At 41.9% G+C, this 15,387-nt stretch overlaps 1 protein-coding gene across 1 annotated transcript; it reads left to right on the top strand.

Annotated features, from left to right (window-relative positions):
• Positions 1–3,682: 3,682 nt before the first annotated feature.
• LOC132379269 (carbohydrate sulfotransferase 3-like) lies at positions 3,683–14,852 on the top strand. The gene is made up of 2 exons (XM_059946969.1): positions 3,683–3,834; positions 13,566–14,852. Exons 1-2 carry the CDS (start codon positions 3,683–3,685, stop codon positions 14,803–14,805), a joined length of 1,392 nt encoding a protein of 463 aa, XP_059802952.1. The 3' UTR covers positions 14,806–14,852.
• The last annotated feature ends 535 nt before the right edge of the window (positions 14,853–15,387 follow it).

Raw genomic sequence — 15,387 nt, 5'->3', positions numbered from 1 at the left:
ATCTTAGCTTAATGGGTGCAAGAACACACAGTCTCTTATATAACTTGATAAACACTGCAAAGCCAGCAAGCAATGCGTTTGATGAAATTGTTTCAATTTTATGAAATCACTTGAGCCCTAGACACTGGATATAGCTAAGAGATTTAGATTTTACCAAAGTATCCAATCAAAAGATTTCTGAATACATTGACAAACTGCACAAACTTTCTGAGTGCTGTGACATTAGAGATTGTCTTGCTGTTCCATTAAGGGACAGGCTTGTATGTGGCATGCATAATCAAAAGAGGCTACTGTCCAAAAGAGATCTAAACTTCAAACTGGTATTGACTGCTGCAGTATCTAGAGACCATAGCAAGGGGTGCAGCAGAACTACAGAAAAAGAAGTTAGAAGTGAAAAGCACAAGATGTTCCAGAATGGTGCAAAAAGCCAAAGATGTTATCAATGTAACAAATCCTCCAATAAAGCAGTCGACTATTGTTTCAAAGAAAAACTCTGCAGAAAGTGTCACAAAGTCACATAGAGAGAACGTGCAAGACAGATGAAAACAACAATCGAGTGGAAGTCTCAAACACAAAACTAAGCATGTGCATAAAGTTACTGAATGAAAAACAGATTCAGACAACATAGAGTCAACAAGGGTGAGCTGTCATGTCCAAAACAGCATAGTATTACTGAAGCAGTTCACAAAATCATATGATCACTATGGATGAGTCTGGTGTAAAACGGAAAATGGGACTGAACACAGTGTGACTTTTGTTTATAATTTCAGAGGTTGACGACAACAACAGAAAGCATTAGAAAAGACCTCAGTGATTCTAAAGAATTACACAGGTGAAAAAGTGTTTCCCAAAAGCAAACTGTAAGTAAATATGACGTATGGCGGTCAAACACAACAGTTAGAGCTTTACGTATTGAAAAGTGGAGGGCCAGCACTTTTGAACATGAATGGTTGAGAAAAATCCAACTAGACTGGCACTCAATTAAAGCTCATAGTGTGACATCAACAGGCAACTGCAGCCCAAATGGTAGCACCAATGGAGACTATCACAGCCGCTTAATGCTAATCAGAAAGTATTTGAGAAGGGAATAGATAAACAGATCGAAGACTTGGCCAAGAGTTGTTTGGGATGCCGTGAAGTTCAAAATGCACCCGCACAGGTAGGATTATACTTGGTGGAGTGGCCACCTTCACCATGGCAAAGAGTGCATAATGGCTTTGCTGGGCCATTCATGGACTCCATGTTTCTGATTGCTGTGGATGCTCTTTCGAAGTGGCCAGAGGTTATATCAATGAAATCAACCACCTCAGCAAAGACAGTCTCCTCTCTGAGCCAGAAGATTTTTTACCAGAAATGGCTTACCAGAACAAATTGTGAGTGACAACTGACCACACTATTTGTCAGAGGAATTCTGACTGTTCATGAAGAAATATGGCATCAGACATCTTAAGTCAGCTCCTCACCACCCAGCAATGAATGGGTTAGCTGAAAGATTTATCCAAACTTTCAAGAAGGCCACTAAAGTGATGGACAAGGAGGACATTTCTCTACACCACAAGTTGGACAACTTCCCTTTTGTGCATCGGAACTCGATCACATGATGACAAATGAAACACCTGTAATGCTGCTCATGAACAGGAATCTGAGATCTCACATGGACTTCCTGAAACCATATCTACAGAGGGAAGTGCAGAATAAACAGTTCAGCTTGTTGCCAAGTGAAGCAGCAAGGAGCTTTAAGATTGGACATGAAGTTCTACTGCATGATTACAGAGAATACAAGTGGATACTTGCTAGGATAGCAACAAGAAATGGACCACTGCTGTACACAGTGGGAAGATCAGACATGGATATGTCATGTGGATCAGGTACTGGATGCTCAACCGAAGGACGCACCTGGGGCACCTGTATCCATCAAGACTGACATGTTATGGTCACCGGACATAGTTCTCAGTGATGATATCAATGACAGCAACACAATACTGGAAATTGAGAACATTGTCTTAGACATGGCCACCTGCCAAACCTAATGCCACTCCACTGGTCCTGAGGCGCAATCCTTAAATAAACAGAGCACTACCCAAAAGACTGAACCTTTAGAACTATGAAGACTGTTATTGGAAAACATGTTAATTTGAATATGGGTTTATGAAAGGCAAATTGAATGTTTTATACATATACAGTTTTATGTTGCATTCATCCGAAGGGGGAGGAAGTTTAATATATGGATCTATTTCTTTTAGAGCAATAACCCCCACTTAGCACTATGTACTGGTCTGTTGTCTATACATGCACATTGTTCCTTTCTCTCACTCTCTCCTTCTCTCACTACAATATGAATACAGCAGTTCAAACTATCTCCAGTGTGCATGCTTTTATTTAATTGATATGTAGCAGACACAACTGCCACATCTCCTATGGTGGGGTAAAGGACTGCTGTTCGGTAAGTAAGGTACAGATGTGAGTTATGGACACGAGTTCGGTGAGGGAGCTGCAGATATCCACTGACAGAGGTGGAGGACAATACATAGGGTGACTGGGATGGGTGAGATTGTAGAGTTGTTAAAGGGAATAAAATGTGCACTTTACAATGCGCTGTTACCAATTCTGAACTTCCAAACATCAGTGTGCATTCCTCAGTTGATGTCAATCAACAGTGCAATATTTTACTGTATAAAATTCCCAAGTAAATTCCTACACAAATGGAAATGCAAATGGAAATGGAAATTTCCTGAATAAATTGTTTTGTAGAGATGAGACAAAGAGATGTGGTAAATCTGTAAATATTGCCAACCTTTTATGACTGTGCTGAAATCCCCAGGAATGGAAGATTAAACTCCAGCCTCTGCTGTAAGATGCACTTGGGAGGGGTGGGTTGGGGGAGATCAGAGGGCAGTCAACAGATTGTGGTTTTAAATCTTCCTTTGGCAGTTCAGGAAATTAGTTATAAGATACCAGAAAGCAGTTTTCATGATAGTTAAGAATTGGGCATTAGTTGAACAAACCTGTTGCTCTGCATTTGTCACTGAAACATTCAAGGAGTGTTTTGAGGATGAAACATAATGCCACTAGTGAATTTTTAATGAACGAGAGTTGTGGGTGGGGATGGACATGCTTGACTGTAAAGAATGATGAGCACAGAGAGAAAGGACGTCAGAGCATGACGTAGCCTGTCCAGGGTGCTGGTGGGGAGGGAGGAGTTTAAGGGGCAGGGGACTTGATGGGGCCATCAGAGTAGATGTGTAAGGGAGGGTGTGGAAGCATGAGTGGGTGGGGGGGGGGATTTTTGGAGCAGAAAGAAGGAGCCAGCATAGTAGGAGGGAGGGACTGTTGGTGAGGGAAGGAGGGATTACACAGATAAGGAGGGACTTGGAAGCAGAAGGAGCTGACAAAGTGTGTGGGAGGGAAAGACTACTGGAGGAATTGGGTAAGGGAAGGTGAAGATCGTGGAACAGGAGGCCAAGAGATTAAGCGTATGGGGAGTATGGGGAGAGTCCCACAAGAGTATGGGGAGAGCCATGAGCTAATTAATTTACCTGCTTCTCCGTGTTCTCTATGCAGCATAATTTGGTGTGACTAGGGAAGAGGAGAAAGTTGATGAGACCTTTGCTTCACTGGCAGACTGACCTTACACAGGCACAGGAGCTAGCCTTATAGAAACTCTGAAGGAACACTGAGAATAATGCTTCAGTGTGTAGGGATTTCCTGTGCAGGACTGTATCAGTGTCCCAGGCTCAAAACTGTAAGAATGAGGAACAACTACACAATCACTCTATTTGTTGTTGCTGCTGTTGCTCTTGTGATCATTGAGAAAGAAAACAACATAATGTCAAGGTAAGCTGTTCCCTCTTACGCTGATCTGCTTCTGCAAACGGTTGAGTTAGTTGATGCAACTAAGCTTGTCTGAACTGGTCTAACCATTTGATTTCCATGGTGCAGCCCTTTGGCAACTAGTTCAGTAGAGATGGAACTAATGGCAGTCTGTTAAGTTAATGGAGTTAGGGCCAAGATCATCCAATTAGTTTACAGCCATTCTGTAGTTGAGTTTCTCATTATGTGCACAAGCAAGTGAGATACAGTGTGTAATGAATAACTTCCAGTAACTTCACAAGCATGTAGGTACAGACTGGACATGCAATATAAACTACAAGTAAAATTCTAACATTTATTGAATAAAATAGATTTTGTAAGAGCATGATCTTAGTGCACCCCATCACCCCATTACCTCTGACACCCTTGCTATACTTTCCTCCAATTGGTGTCCTCTTTGCATAATTTTCAGGAACATTTCAGAATTTTCATTCTTGTAAACATCCTCTCCCATGCCAGCACATCCTTTCTTCGATGTAGAGCCCAAAGCTGCCAACAATACTCCAAATGTGGTCTGACCAATATCTTAAAAAACCTCAGCATTACATCCTTGCTTTTATATTTTCGTCCTCTCAAAATGAATGCTAACAGTGCATTTGCCTGACTTAGACTGCAAGTTAACCTTCAATGAATCCTGCACTGGGACTCCCAAATTCCTTTGCACCTCTGATTTCTGAATTTTCTCCCCATTTTGAAAATGGTGTCTGTCTTTATTCCATCTATGGAAGTGTATGACCATACACTTTCCTACAATGTGTTCCATCAACCACTTCTTTGCCCATGCTCTACTGCTTCCTCAACACTACCTGCCCCTCCAACTATGGTTGAATAATTCACAAATTTAGCCACAAAGTCATAATCCCATCACCTAGATCATTAACGTATAACATAAGCAGCAGCTGACTCAACACCGATCCCTGCAGGACACCAGTAGTCACCAGCAGCCAACCCTATATTCCCACTCTGTCTTTTGACAATCAGTCAATCTTCTGCCTTGATCTTATCATTCCTGTAAAACTATGGGCTCTTCAAGTTCTATTGTCATTTAACCATAGACTAATACCTAATACCTATGAATAGAGTCAAACGAAACAGCATTACAATGGGGCCAAGGTGCAAAACAGAGTATCAACAGTTATACACACCACAAACCACACATAACACATATAAGACAGCAGTGAAATACAGTCACAGAAAAAGTACAGTCTAAGTCCCTGAGTCCATCAATGTCGCAGCAGTCTACTGTCGAACACATTGCATCCTGTCTTCTGCGGAGCGAACACTGGAGAGCATTATGAACTTCATCATGTATGCCATGGCTCCCAGCATCTGGAAGTCTGATAGAGCACCACAACTCTAATGCCTCTTTCCTGTGTAGCTGCTGACAGGTGATACTGGGGTTCGAGGTGCTTCAGTGAAATCTCTGACCACAGATTACAGGGGGAATGGGAAGAAAAGCTTAGTGAGTGGGGTTACTGAGGAAACAGAATTGTTTACTATTAATGAGATGATGCACCAAGGAGAATTTGAATGGGCATATTAAATCACTCTCCTGTTTTCTTCAGGTTGGTGGTGGAGAGGGCTTTCTGTGTAAGATGATGAAATGTGTGTCACCATATACCCAACTCGTTACCTGTTCTGATAACCACAGAATACAGGCCGTTTCAGTACAGATCCAGATGAAGGATCTTGGCCCAAATTGTTGACTGTTTATTCTCCTTCACAGAACCTGCCTGAACCGTTGAGTTCCTTCAGCATTTCATGTGTGTTGCTTCTTTGCAGGTACTGATTAGCTGTGAATCCAGTATGGGAGCCATGCCAGAGATCGGGCTCTCACCCTGTGGATGTGGCTTTTGTTGTTTCTTCACACTCCTCTGGTGGGATTTGATTTCACTTTGGTTGGATTACTACACCAGAAACATATTATAATGCCAAAGTGAAACTGGTGTTATGAACCTGAATGCTTTACACATTTAATTTATAGTGTAAATAGACTGATAAATTCTCAGTGTAATAATGATCCACTGACAGATCCCATTGATAAGATTAATTCATTGATAGATTCTACCATAAAGCCTATGCATTGCTGGCCTCTGTTTATAATACTTTTGCCTAAACAGATTATATTCATGAAGCATTGTTTGTTTATATTAATAGTAATTCATTTATTGACTAATAAATACTTCACAATTTTGAATCGTTGACAATTTAGCATTTCTCATTTCTGATATGTTTTGCTTATTTTCTGAAAACATCTGCTGAATATGTCTGAAGTATCAATGTAGTGCAGAGAATTCTATTAATATGGTAGAGAGGAAGCACTTGCTCTTAATGGTGACAACAAGGACAGGCTCTTCCTTTGTTAGTGAATTCTTCAACCAGATCAACAGCACATCCCATCTCTATGAATCTCTGTGGCACGTGGACAATGCGGTAATCTTTCAAATGAGTAAGATAAATGAGGTGATCTTGTCCATCATCTATTGTGATCTGCTGCATCAATTGATGCTGCGTGATCTATACACTTTGGAAAGATTCCTGATCCCAAAGCCCCAACACCCTGTTCTCAAGCAAGTCCTTGTGTGCGGGCTTGGTGCCCACATCAGCCAAGGGTGGAGAGAAGGAGAAATTCTCCCATCACTTGTATCGTTGTGGGATCCTCAACCTTACCTCCAGAAGCAGGTTGTGGATATGAAGACCAAAGGAAAAAAAAAGCCTAATGACAAAGAGATAGATAAAGCCTGAAAGGACTGCAAGGTCATCCAAGCCGCTACACAGCTTGGTATCAGCCTTGCTTAAGGATCGCTTCATGCTTTTGCGTTATGCGGACATTGCTCTAGAACCTGTGAAAAGGGTGCAGGAGATGTATCATCTTGCTGGCATTCCCTTCACACCTGAGGTCAAGGAGTGAATTGACACATACACCAGAGCTTCCAGGCCTGAAGCCAATACATACTCAACATACAAAACCGTTTCAGAGCAATTTCAAAATCGGTGGCTCTGTCTGCCATTCAAGATTGCCAGAATGGTCCAACAAGTGTGTGAGCCAGCAATGAAATTGACTGGGTACAATTTGTAAAAGAAGCCAGCAAGTGAAAATTAGTGGAAGACCAATTGATTCGCAGAGAGAGAAAGCTTTGCGCAGGTTGGGGAAAAGAGTTTAAAAAAGGTGTGCTTCACAGGATTGGCACATTAGCGGTGGGCCAATTGATTTGCGATTCATTAGCAGGAGCAACTGAAAGTAAAGCAGGGTCAAAGCGGAGTGGCCATTGTGTGAGTGGACCAATGTAGGAGTGGGAACTTGAGACTTTGACTCAAGAGGCTTTGGTGGGGAGCCATAGGTAAGTAGCTTTTGTAGTAGTTGAATAAAAAGTCACTAAATTACAGTTAACTATATAAAGTAGAGATGATGCAGGATCAGGTGATGTGTTGTAGCTGCATGATGAGGGAGCTGGTGGACCCCATTGTGAATCCTGGTGACCACATCAACAGCAAGTGTTGGCTGCTCGAGGAACTCAGGCTCAAAGTTGATGACCTGGAATCTGAACTTCAAACACTGCGGCACATCAGGGAGGGGGAGAGTTGCCTGGATTCTCTGTTTCAGGAGGTAGTCACACCCATTAGATTAGCTGCCTCAAATTCAGTCTGTGGTCATGGACAGGTGGGTGTGACTGCAAGTGAGGCGGGTAGTGGGATCCAAGAGACAGTGCTGGAGGAGCCTCAGCCCCTGAGCTTGTCCAACAGGTCTGAGATTCGTGCTCCCTGTATGGATGAGAGTGGGGGCTGTCGGAAGGATGAGCAACCTAAATGAGGTAATTGGGGATAGTGTAGTCAGGGGAATAGACAGAGTTCTCTGTCATAGAGCCTCCAAAAGGCTGTGTTCCTGCCTGGTGCCCAGGTTTGGGACATCTTGTCTGACCTGCAGAGGAATTTGCAGTATGAGGGGAAAGATACAGTTGTCATGGTCTATGTGGGTATCAACAACATAGGCAGAATGAGGAGAGAGGTTCTGCTGAGGGGATTTGAGCATCTAGGGACTGAATTACAAAGCAGAACCAGAAAGGTGGCAGTCTCTGGATTACTACATGAGCCACATACAAACTGGCATAGGGTCAAGAAGATTACAGTTAAATGTGCGGCACAAGGATTGGTGTGGAAGAAGAAGGTTTAAATTGATAGGAAAATGGCACCAGTATTGGGAGCTGTAGCAAAGGGGTGTGTTTCGCCTGAACCACGGTGGGACCTGGATCCTAGTGAATCACACAACTAGTGCTGTGGATAGGGCTTTAAACTAAATAGTAAAGGGGTGGGTTCAACAGATTAAATAAATATGGATAAAGTAAAAGAGAGAAGTGTGGACAAAGATTAAAAAAAGCAGAAGATAGAAGAAGAGAAATGTAAGAGTGGAGTAAAGAAAAGTCAAGGCCAAAAGAGAAAAAGATTACAAGATTTTAAAAGCATAATGAGTATAAGGGCACTTTATCTGAATGCCCGTAGTATTCAAAACAAGGTCAGTGAACTTGTGGCACAAATCAGTATAAAGGGGTATGATTTAGTGGCCATTGCAGAAATGTGGTTGCTGGATGGAGAGGATTGGGAATTAAATATCCAAAGATATCAGGTAATACGGAAGAATAGGAAGGAAGGAAGGGAGGTGGAGTAGCGCTCTTAATTAAAGATGAGATCAGGGCGATAGTGAGAGATGATATAAGGTCTAAGAAGCAGAATGTTGAATCCATCTGGGTAGAGATTAGGAATAGTAAAGGGAAAAATCACCACTGGTGGGAGTTGTCTATTGGCCACCGAATAATAATATGACAGTGGCATAGGCAATAAACAGAGAAATATCTGAGGCATGTGAGAATAGAACAGCAGTTATCATGGGGGACTTTAACTTGCTCATAGACTGGGTTAATCAAGTTGGTCGAGGCAGTCTTGAAGAAGACTTAATAGAATTCATATGTGATGGCTTTCTTGAACAAGGGAACATGCCATCTTAGATCCGGTCCTGTGCAATGAGACATGTAAAATTAGTGATCTTGTATTAAAGGACTCTCTTAGAAAGGATGATTGCAGTGTGACTGAATTTCTTGTGCAAATGGAGGGTGCAATAGTTTGATCGAGAACCAGTGCATTATGCCTAAATAATGGAGATTATAATGAGATAAGAGAGGATTTGGCTAGTGTAGACTGGGAATACAGGCTGTATGGTGGGATGGTTGAGGAACAGTGGATGACATTCAAAGAGATTTTTTCCAGTGCTCAACAAAAGTATATTCCAGTTAAAAGCAAGGACAGTAAGGGTGGGGAGAGCCAGCCATGGTTAATTAAGGGATTTAACTAACAGCTCATGCATACAAAGTCGGCAAGAGTAGAGGGAAACTGAAAGATTGGGAAAACTTTAAAAAGCAATGAAGAACCACTAAGTGAGCAATAAAGAAAGAGAAGCGAGATTATCAAAATAAACCAACACAAAATATAAAAATGGATAGTAAAAGTTTTTATAATTATATAAAGTGGAAAGGAGTGGCTAAAGTGAACATCAGTCCCTTGGAGGATGAGAAAGGGGAATTTATATTGGGTAATGAGGAAGTGGCAGAGGCTTTGAATGATTATTTTGTGTTAGTCTTCATGGTGGAGGACACGTCCAACATGCCAAAGAGAGACGTTATGGATATGATGGGAGGTGAGGACCTCGATATAATAGCTATCACAGATGAGGTAGTGCCGAGCAAGCTCGTGGGCCTGAAGATAGACAAGTCCTCTGGTCCTGATGGAATGCATCCCAGGGTACTGGCAGAGGTTATAGGCGAGGCTTTGATGATAATTTACCCAATTTCTGGCCTCTGGGCAGGTCCCGGCAGATTGGAAGACAGCGAATGTCACACCACTATTCCACAAAGGATGTAGGCAAAGGCAGGTAACTATAGACCCATTAGTTTAACATCTAGTTGGGAAAAAGCTTGAAGCTATCATTAAAGAAGAAATAGTGAGGCATCTGGAAATAAATGGATTAATCAGGCAGATGCAGCAAAGGCAGGTCCTGTTTGACAAACTTACTGGAGTTCTTTGAGGATGTAACAGGCACAGTGAATAGAGGGGAACAGATGGATGTTATTTACTTGGATTTCCAAAAGGTGTTTGATAAGGTGCCACATAAAAGACTTATCCATAAGATAAGGAAGCATGGAGTTGGGGGTGATGTATTAGCATTGTTATGATTCAGTAACAATGAATATATAATTAAGACAGGTTTTTTATAACAAATAAAACATTTATTAAACACTGCTAAAAAAAAACAAAAGTAAATAAATGACTAACTTAACCGGAAGTCAGCTGCTGTGTGGCAGCTTGGACAGTTCTAAAAGCGGTAATGCAAAAACAGTTCTTAGAAGTAGTAATGCGAAAGTCCAGATGTTTACACAGTTGCTGAGGAGAGACTTTCCTTGAAATATTTAAAATTCTTTTTTGTGGTGTTACTGCTGATCCCAACCGAAGTATGCTTTTCCCAGAGAATTTACGATGAAGAAAATGAAACAGCTAAAAGGCACTGGCCTTTCCTTGGCGAAACTCTGCACCCAGCCCTTTCTGCTCTTACAGCAGGGACTAACATGGGCACAGCTAATGAATTCCTTCCAAATGAGGATCAAACAAGGTCGGACCTGTTTCACCGTCGAAATCGACTTTCCTCGATCCTTTAGCTTCCCGAACTTCAATGAATCTTCACTCTCCGACTGAACTTTACTGGCAGTATTGTAGCAAAACTGCCAGCAATAACTTTTGACTTAAGGCAGAAGGTAAAACCACTTTAAAATAAAACTGTGTCATAACATAAAATACGCAGCAACATGAAATCACTCATGAATTCAGCCACGAACTGCCCTCGTCACAGGGCGGGGTTCTCCTTTTATACCCTATTGAAAAAAATGATCACATGACCTCTCACTGGCGGGAAAATGGCGTCACTCCACCATCACAAGACCATTACCTCATGTCCAGCAGAGCCTCAATTACATCATGGTCATGTGACAGGTACAAAATATCCACAGGTACGTAACAGCATTGATAGAGGATTGGTTAACTAATAGAAAGCAGAGAGTTGGGATACATGGGTGTTACTCTGGTTGACAATCAGGGGTGAGTGGTTTGCAGCAGTGATCGGTGCTGGGCCCGCAACTGCTCACGATATAAATTAACAATCTGGGGGAGGGGACTGAGTGTAGTGTATCTAAGTTTGCTGATGATACTAAATTGAGTGGAAAAGCAAATTGTTCAGAAGATACGGAGAGTCTACAGAGAGATATAGCTAGATTAAGTGAGTGGGCAAGGGTCTGACAGATGGAGTACAATGTTGGTAAATGTGAAGTCATCCACTTTGGAAGGAAAAATGAAAGAGCAGATTATTAGTTAAATGGTAAAAATTGCAGCATGCTGCTGTGCAGAGGGACTTGGGAGTTCCTGTGCATGAATCACAAAAGGTTGGTTTGCAGGTGCAGCAGGCTATCAATAAAGCAAATGGGATGTTGAACTTCATTGCTAGAGGGATTAAATTTAAGAGCAGGGGGTTTGTGCTTCAATATAGGGCACTGGTGAGGCTGCACCTGGAGTACTGCATGCAGTTCTGGTCTCCTTACTTGAGGAAGGATATACTGGCTTTGGAGGTTCACTAGGTTGATTCCAGAGATGAGGGGGTTAGACAATGAGGAGAGATTGAGTTGCCTGAGACTGTACTCGCTGGAATTCAGAAGAATGAGAGAAGATCTTAAAATAACATGTAAAATTATGAAAGGGATTTATGAGATAGAGGCAGAAAACTTGTTTCCACTGGTAGGTGAGACTAGAACTAAGAGACATAGCCTCAAGATTCAGGGGAGTAGATTTATGCTGGAGATGAAGAGGAACTGCTTTTCCCTGTGAGTGGTGAATCTGTGGAATTCTCTGCCCAATGAAGCAGTGGAGGCTACCTCAGCAAATATATTTAAGACGAAGTTGGATAGATTTTTGCAGAGTAGGGGAATTAGGGCTATGGGAAAAAGGCAGGTAGGTGTGGATGAGACCATGGCCAAATTAGGCATGATCTTATTGAATGACGGAGCAGTCTCAACAGGCCAGATGGCCTACTCCTCCTCCTATTTCTTATGTACTTAAGTTTTTAAAGATGCGGCAACACTTGCCAACAGATCTGCCAGCCTGTTCAAGAACAGAAACTTCAGAATAACCTAATTTAAGAAGTTTGGATTGTCCTCCAGTCTTTGAAGGAATACAATTTATCATCAAGAGTATAAGCTTGAAGCATCTTGGAGCTTCCTCAAAAGTGTCGAGTAAATTCAATATCTCCTAGATGGGTAAGCAATGGCCTTATTAGGCATGACAAGGACAGAACAGTTGCCTGAGTACAGCTGATAGTGAAAACACATATATTATGCACACACGAGGGATTTATTTAATAAGAGAATGATTATTTTTATGACTTGATTTTATAAAGATTTGACGGGGTGTTGAAGCTGGATGGGGTGACAGGGTTACAAAGGATCTTAATCCTATTTATGCAGAATTTAGACATTAGGCTAAAATATTATGGAAAGCAGGCCAGGCAGCGCATGTGGAAAAGGGTCCTCATGAAGGTTCTCGGCCTGAAACATCAACTGTTCTCTTTTCCATAGATGCTGTCTGCCCTGCTGACTTCCTCCAGCATTTTTTATGTGTGTTGCTTGGATTTCCAGCATCAGCAGATTTTCTCTTGTTTGTAATATTCAATTGTGCTGTTTTTTTTTGCATTAGTGGTGGAAGGGTATAGTCTGTGAGGAAGTGAAATATGTGCTACCATATACTAAACTTGTGATGTGTTCTGGTATCCATAGAGTACAGGCTGTTTCATTGCAGGTCCAAATGAAAGGTCTTGGCTCAAAATGCTTACGTTTGTTCTCCTCCATATATGCTGCTTGTCCCGCTGAGTTCCACTAGCATTTCGTGTGTGTGTGTTGCTTCAGTGCAGGTGCTGATTAGCTGTGAACCAGTATGGGAGCCATGGTAGAGACTGACCTCTCACCCTGTGGATGTGACCTCCTTTGTTTCCTGGTTCCACCTTTTCACACTGTGTTGGGATTTGATCTCATTTTGGTTAGTTGCTGCAACAGAAACATATTCTAATGCTATTATGCTGCCAGATATCCATCCAGCAGCGAGTGAAACTGGTGTTATAAATAATAATTAATCCTGATTGATTTACAGTTCTTTAGCATAAACAAACTGATACATTTTCAGTGTAATAATGCACGGACACATCCTATTTATAATATGGATTTATTGCGTAAATGTAAAAATTTGTTTATTCTCCTCAGCCATCAGTTGGCTGTAATTGGAACATCAGTCTGTTGACAATCTGTTCTATGTAGATGTTGATCCATTGACAGATCCCACTGATAAGATAGATTCATTAACAGATTCTGTGTATAATGCCCATCCATTGCTGGCCCCATTTATGATATCTATACCTTGACAAATTGTTTATATTAATAGTAATTCATAGTGTCTATCTAGCAATAGCCTCTCTTTACAATTTTGATCTGTTGGTAAAATTGTAATGCCGATTTCTGATATGTTTTCCTTATTTTCTTCTAACATCCACTGATTAAATCTAAAGTCTGGATTAACTGAGGATAATTCTATTAATATGTTACCTTCTTCCTCTTCAGGGTATGGGACAAGTTTACACTGAAATTACCTCACATGGAATTGGTGGGGCCAAACAATACAATTTCAGCCAGAGCCTTGACTGAGAACAACTCCCTTCTCTCGAGCTCAAACACTGCTCTCTGGCAGCTGCTGAAAGCACAGAGAAACTGCTCATCATTGCAGGCTGCGCCGAGAAGGGAGGAAAGAAAGGATTTGGTGGAGAGGAAACACTTGCTGTTGATGGCGACGACAAGGACAGGCTCTTCGTTTGTTGGTGAATTCTTCAACCAGAACAACAATATATTCTACCTGTTTGAACCACTGTGGCATGTGGAGAAGACAGTTACATTTGAACCAGGTGGAATGAATGGTGTGGCCACGTCCATCATATATCGCGACGTGGTGCAGCAGTTAATGCTGTGTGATCTGTATGCATTAGAAAGTTTCCTGTTCCCAATGCCTGACCGTCATATTACAGGCTTCCTGTTCCGGCGAGGCTCAAGCAAGTCCTTGTGCGAGGGAGCGGTCTGCACTCCGGCCAAAAGAGGGGGGACGGAGAGGTTTCCCTGTCGTTTGCGTCACTGCGGGCTCCTCAACATGACCTTGGCCGCTCAGGCATGCCTCCAGAAGCAGCACGTGGCCATGAAGACTGTTCGGCTAAGACAGCTGGAGTTTCTTCGGCCGCTGGTGGAGGACCTTAGGATTAACCTTAGGATCATTCAGCTGGTGAGGGATCCCAGGGCTGTGCTGGCTTCTCGGATGGTGGCCTTCCCCAGTAAGTATGAAGCGTGGAAGAAATGGGCCAATGAAGGAGAAGTGCCTGATGATGAGGAGGTGAGTAAACTCCGAGGGAACTGCGAGAACCTCCGTGCCTCAGCACAGCTTGGTATCAGCCAACCACCTTGGCTCAAGGATCGCTTCATGCTGATGCGCTATGAGGACATTGCTCTAGAACCCTTGAAGAGAGCACAGGAGATGTACCGCTTTGCTGGCATTCCCTTCACACCTAAGGTCAAGAAGTGGATTTACGAAAACACCCAAGCTTCCAATCCCAGTAAAAAAGTTTACTCAACGCACAAAAACTCTTCAGAGCAGTTTGAGAAATGGCGACTCCGTCTGCCATTCAAGATTGCCAGAGTTGTCCAACAAGTGTGTGAGCCAGCGATGAAATTGTTTGGCTACAAGTTTGTCAAAGACGCAGCAACACTTGCCAACAGATCCGCCAGCCTGCTTGAGAACAGAAACTTCCGAATAACCTAATTTAGGGAGAAGTTTTGATTGTCTTCCAGTCACTGAAGGAATACAGTTTATTGTCAGAGATAAAGCTTGAAGGTTCTTGGACCTTCTTCTGAAGCATTAAGTAAATTTAACATCTCCTGGATGGATGTGAAATGGCCTTATTAGGCACGACAAGGACACAGCAGTTGCCTGAGTACAGATAATAATGGAAACACATATATTATGCACACACATGAGGGATTTATTTATTAAAGGAAAGATTATTTTAATGACTTGATTTTATAAAGATTTAGCATGGTGTTGAGGCTAGATGGGGTGATGGGGTTACAAAGGATCTTAATCCTATTTTTACTGAATTTAGACATTAGGGTTAAAAATCAAATTATAGGGGATGTGAATTTATTTTTGATTTTAAATTATAGAAATCCTTTTTATAGAATTTCAGGGCTTATTTTTCACCCAATTTTAGAGATACCTTTAGGACAAATATTATACTTTTGACTAGATATTGAGCCTAAATTTGAGACTAAATTTGAAGGGGGAATGAATGTGATGGCTAGATAAATGCTGAAAGTTTCAGAGATGTATTATAGACATTTAGTG

Source organism: Hypanus sabinus, chromosome 21, assembly GCF_030144855.1.
Source record: "Hypanus sabinus isolate sHypSab1 chromosome 21, sHypSab1.hap1, whole genome shotgun sequence".
In the NCBI taxonomy this organism is placed as follows: Eukaryota; Metazoa; Chordata; class Chondrichthyes; order Myliobatiformes; family Dasyatidae; genus Hypanus; species Hypanus sabinus.
The sequence above is the reverse complement of the archived record's forward strand: the minus strand, read 5'-3'. Positions and strand labels throughout refer to the sequence as shown.